The 5,130-nt window shown below is 41.9% G+C and overlaps 1 protein-coding gene across 1 annotated transcript; it reads right to left on the bottom strand.

The window, feature by feature from the left end:
• Positions 1–82: 82 nt before the first annotated feature.
• On the bottom strand, positions 83–4,596 carry spty2d1 (SPT2 chromatin protein domain containing 1). Its single transcript, XM_014005568.1, has 6 exons — positions 4,053–4,596; positions 3,596–3,710; positions 1,939–3,504; positions 1,263–1,422; positions 993–1,070; positions 83–909 (listed from the first exon to the last, which is right to left on the bottom strand). The coding sequence occupies exons 1-6, from the start codon at positions 4,113–4,115 to the stop codon at positions 819–821; spliced, it is 2,073 nt and encodes a 690-aa protein (XP_013861022.1). The 5' UTR covers positions 4,116–4,596; the 3' UTR covers positions 83–818.
• Positions 4,597–5,130: the final 534 nt, after the last annotated feature.

The raw sequence follows: 5,130 nt of genomic DNA, 5'->3' as shown, positions 1-5,130 counted from the left end.
ATTGCTGATTTTGAGCAAGATGGCATTCTGGATAGCTGAAATGCACATTTTGAGAAAGAAAAGTTTACATTTATTTTGAAGATTCAGTCTATCAAAATTAAATTTATTGCATTGTAGGGAAGCCACAAAGTAAAATGATCCAACCACACCTAACAGCTATTGTTTCATTATGAATTGTAGAGACTTTTCTTCGTCATCCAATTTACTAAGTATTATATCCAACACAATGTATAAGAGAACTACAGTAAAACGCCTCTTAGAGCACCCAAAGAATGTATATACAGTATATATACACATACAAGGTAGTCAAAAACTGACAGAACTGTACAATACAATYTTTTATGCAATTGTATCTTTCAAATTATTTTACACAACATATGAAATGGCAAAGTTTTCTGCATTTTTATGTCATGTTTATTTTTTGTTTGAAAATATATTCAAGAGCCTCTGCTAAAAGAAACAGGGAAAACTGTCAACCTGTACTCTTTGTTATTAACAATAAAATATATTTCATTTATTTTGATTTTGTRACAACCCTTAACAGATTGGGACTTTTGTAAGGCCAGGAAAAACACAGGAGAAATAAATAAGGTAAACAAAAAATACTTTTCCTGATATAATGCCTGAATGACTTGTGCATATTGTAATTGTTATTTTGTCTTTCTCTAGAACTTCTCTTCTCTATCTGGACAGCAGGTAGTAAAAAAGTATCATGATCCTATGTGGATACGGAGGTTTTAATATTAAGATCGCAGCGCCACAGTCCCATTGTTCACAGAACACAAAGGAATTTTGACTAAACAGGAATGAAGCTTCGGTTAGTTTTTTTTCCTCTTGGCCTTCTGTCTTCTCAGCTCTTCTTCCTCTCGTCTCTCCTCCTCCAGGTCCTCCTGAACGGCCATTTTCAAGCTAAAGTAGCAGAGCATAACTGAATTAAACACAGCGGCAAAAATAAATGTGCTGCATGAAGAGCTTTATTTTCATCCAGTTACCTCCTCGCTTCTTCTTTCTGCATATCTTTCCAGCTGCTCTCCATGAATTTAAGTGCATAGTCGCTCTCCTCTTTGTATCTGAAGAGTTTAAACACAAGTTTAATAGAAATTTTGTTTTATAATTATGCTGTTCATACAACGTTGTAACCAAAACCCACTTCCCACACGCCCACACACAAAACCTGTTTGCACAACGATGCCAGGTGCAAACATTTGATCAAAAACACTCAGTTTCGGGAACATTMTTTTCAAGCTGAGGAAAAGACTTACTTCGATCGGTCGTAACCAAAAATCTCCCGAATGTGCCTGGAAATTTCCTCYTGCTCTTCACCTTCATCATCAATAAAATCATCCATTTCTGGGTCGTACTCTTCCTCCTCATCCTCATATTTCCTCTTGTAGGCAGATGTAATGGGTGGCAACATTGGCCCTAGATTACAATAATAATAAAATATATATATTACACGCACGTTTGAACAGTTGAACAGTTTTATTTTGAAACAGAAACGAGCCAGAAAATCTCGCTCGGTGAAATCTAAACACGAGGCTTGATAACACGGACACGTTTTCGTCTGGTTTCGGTGAAGTTGCCGCTCTGTGACCCAGTAATGTCAGGTTGCCACAGTGCTGCTGACACAGTTGGGTTTAGCAAACAAACTGACCTGCATGCAGTGTGTAAAATTTTAGAGAGTATAAATTTAAGTGCATTAGTGTTTAAAACAAAACAGTGTGAAAACCCTATGAGCTGAAAATAGTAACAGGATTTTAAAAATCCTTTCCCCCCACCCTCTTTTTACGCTACAGGTTTAATAAAAGTAGTTGACAGTTTAATGAACGTAAAAAAATAAATAAATGAAGCCTAAGTTTACAGGTGACTCTTTAAATTATTGTATAAATGACAGAAATGAGAAGTTACAAACGCAGTGATCCTGTTCTCGGTTCTTACCCGGGGGTCTGTTCATCATCGGTCTGGGTGGCATTCCTGGTCTGGGAACCATCCCAGGTCTCTGTTGCATGCCTGGCCGAGGGGGGACCCCCGGTCTGGATCCTCCAACGTTCTTGGATGAGATGGTTTCCGACACGACGGTGCACTTTGGTCTTCCGGGTCCTGATCCGAGACTTCCAGTCGGGCGCCCTGGTACCGGCCCTCCACCACCAGGTCTACCCGGTCCAGCTCCCGGAGGTCGAAGCCCACCCCCTCCTGGGTGACCGTGTGGGCCGCGGCCACTGGGCCTGACCTGCGGTGCGCTGCCGGGTCTGGCCTGAGCGGTGCCTCCGGGCCTTCCCTGAGGGTGGCCTCCTGGTTTAGGAGGAGCGCCCAGAGCTGGTCTCATCCCCGGACTGCTGCTGGATTTAACCACCGAGTTATTCCCAGACCTGATGGGTTCTCCTTTGCCAGATCTGACGCCTCCGACTGCAGGCCCCTGCTTTACGGAGCTCCCTGGAATGGGTCTGGTCTGGTGCGAGTTCTTCTGCTGAGGTTTCTGGCCCAGACCAGCTGAGCTCGAGGGCCTGTTCCCTGACATACCCGACGCTCCCTTTTGACGCGACGACAAACTGTCTCTTCTGAAGCTAAGGTCACTTGAGGTGCTGGATTTGTGGGGGTCAGATGAGGGTCCTCTGGGGCCTCCTTGCTTGGTTGAGACCTGAGATGATTGGGCTTTTGAGGGGATTCTATTGTTCATGGCACCTGCTGTAGCAGAAGTGCTTGTTCTCGATCTCTCCCTGTCACTGGGCTGAACCTTGTCTCGACTCCTTTCTCTCTCGCTGTCAGGGGTCTTAGAAGAAGAAAGTCCTCGGTCCCTCGTCAGTGTTGGGTGTGGCTTCTTGCCTGGATTAGGGAGAGTTGGCTTCTCAAAGGAGGTCTTTTGTATCTGCGGTTTGTCGAGTTTCTGTTCTTTTTGTGAAGTGCTTTTTCTTACCGAGCTAGAACTAGACTGAGACTTGTTGTCTTTCTGGGTCACGTCCCTGGTTTTGTCAAGTCTCTTTGCTTTGCGCTCCATCTCCAGTTCCCGAATCTCATCAGCTGTCCGGAGCCTCTCCTCCTTCTTCACCACCTTCGGCTTTAGCTCGACTGGCTCGAACTGCTTCTTCTCTGCCAACTTGAGTAAGTCCGCAAAGTTCAAGGGAGGAGGAGCAGGTTTGGGCGGACCACTGGGCTTTTTAGAAAAAGACCTGCTGCCCCCGCCGCYGCTCGTCACTTCTGCAGCTACGGTTCTCCCTGGTCGTGGCAGCTCTTGCTCCGGCTCTGAATCGGTCTGTTCGTATTCATAATTATCTTCATCATCCAGTGGGTGGATCAAATTATTCCTGAATCTTTCAGCATCATTTGACTGATCRTGCTGCTTGTCAAGTTTTGAGGTCCTCTTTTTAGGACCCTCCACTACTGGGATACCATTGTAGCCTTTGAAATTGTCCTTCGTTCTGGAGGCCATGGCTCTTGCTTTGCGATCAGACTTCAATTCAACCCTTTTCGCTAACAGATCCTCCTTTTGTCTCTTCATTTCGATTTCTAAAAACAAAACAAAACAAAAAAAAAAACTGAAATATTTCAACACTTAAATTAAAAGCATCAGCTAGTATTTTTTTTATGTCTTAAATACCTTTCTTTCTTGATTCACTGTATTGCTTTTTCAGTAGTGCCTGCACAGCAGCAGGGTTCACACCTTTAGACTTTGGGTCCTTTTTGGGAGGTCCGGTTTGTAAACTGTATCTCTTCTGTACAGGAAAATGTCAAATAACAGATTTGAAATGAGTTGCTTTAAAAAAATGGAACTATGACCTATACAGTTTACATAAAACACGCATTTTCTGTTATAAAATGTTTTATTTACACAGTAATGTGGTGTATTTCTCAAAGGATTTCACAAATGAACATTACAGTATATAAGAACACAGTTTTATAAGCATAAAAGCGAGCATGAAGGTTCAAAATGTTGGCAGTTTAGCTTAAGAATTTTACAAACACAAATGGTTACGATTTGGGTTTTATAATTACTTTAGCAAACTGGCATGACATAATAAATATATATATATTGTAAGTGAYGGTCTTTAACTCACCTGTACATTGCTGTGGCCCTGGTTTTGAGACGCGATGTCCAATATGTTATCGAAATCCATCATTTTGGGAGCAGATGATGAACTCAGCTGCTGATCTGAAAGCAAACTAAACAAAACTCTGCCGACACTAGCCGTTTCAGTGAGTTACAAAACTAAACTTAGCTTGACAGTTACAAAAGAAGAAACACGCACAGTCAAGCAGGGTCTACGAAAWGGAAAACAAGCCGGCAAGAGGAGCCGTTTGTCGTATTTTACTTTATCGACTAAATAACGTGTGCTAGCAAAGCTAGCTAATCACACAGCTTACAGCTGTGAACGTCAGCTAACCGAGATTCTTGTCGGACTATATGGTTCTTTTTACAGAAAACACACGAAACCAAGACAAGATCCATCAAAAATGCGTGTTATTAAAGGCTACTAATACGAATTCTACGAGAATCCGTAGTTTATGAGCCCCAGGTGTCGATCGAAAAAAGCTAACACGATGTGTTAAGAGTGACAGAAGAGAGCCAAAGAGTGTGATCGGAAGCGAGATGATTCGTGACACGTACTTCCGTTTCAGTGTGTCTGAACCGGAACCATACCCCATCATAAAAATGAGTGATGTATGTTTACTATGGAAGAATTATCAAAATAATGGAGCTGCATGCTGCAGCGAAGTGTACTTGAAATAATGCGATAAGAGGCATTTAAAACTTTAACGTATATATTTAAATATTTGGAAATTATTTCATTACTTTTGTTAAAACTATATGTCTGAAATGGCGGCATACTTCACAATGAACCCATTCCATTTCCCAGGGTTTATTATGAGCGACTTAACTTTGTGTTTGTCCATCAGAACCGTTTTGACACTTGCCGAACACATGATGTCGCTACTTCTATAACAATCTCTTAAATTTCATCTAAACGTAAGGAATTTCCAGAGATTGAGGTAATAAATTTTTAATTTATTAAATTTATGCTTTAGATTAAAAACATGTGCAATAGGTTGCCTTCAGGTCCAGGCCTCCCTTGAAAAAGAGATCTGAGATTTCAATGGGATTTCTCCGGGTACTCCGGTTTCCCCCACAACACA

This window comes from Austrofundulus limnaeus, unplaced genomic scaffold (genome assembly GCF_001266775.1).
Source record: "Austrofundulus limnaeus strain Quisiro unplaced genomic scaffold, Austrofundulus_limnaeus-1.0 Scaffold31, whole genome shotgun sequence".
Classification (NCBI taxonomy): domain Eukaryota; kingdom Metazoa; phylum Chordata; class Actinopteri; order Cyprinodontiformes; family Rivulidae; genus Austrofundulus; species Austrofundulus limnaeus.
Note: the sequence above shows the minus strand (reverse complement) of the source record. Positions and strands in the feature narration are given on the sequence as shown.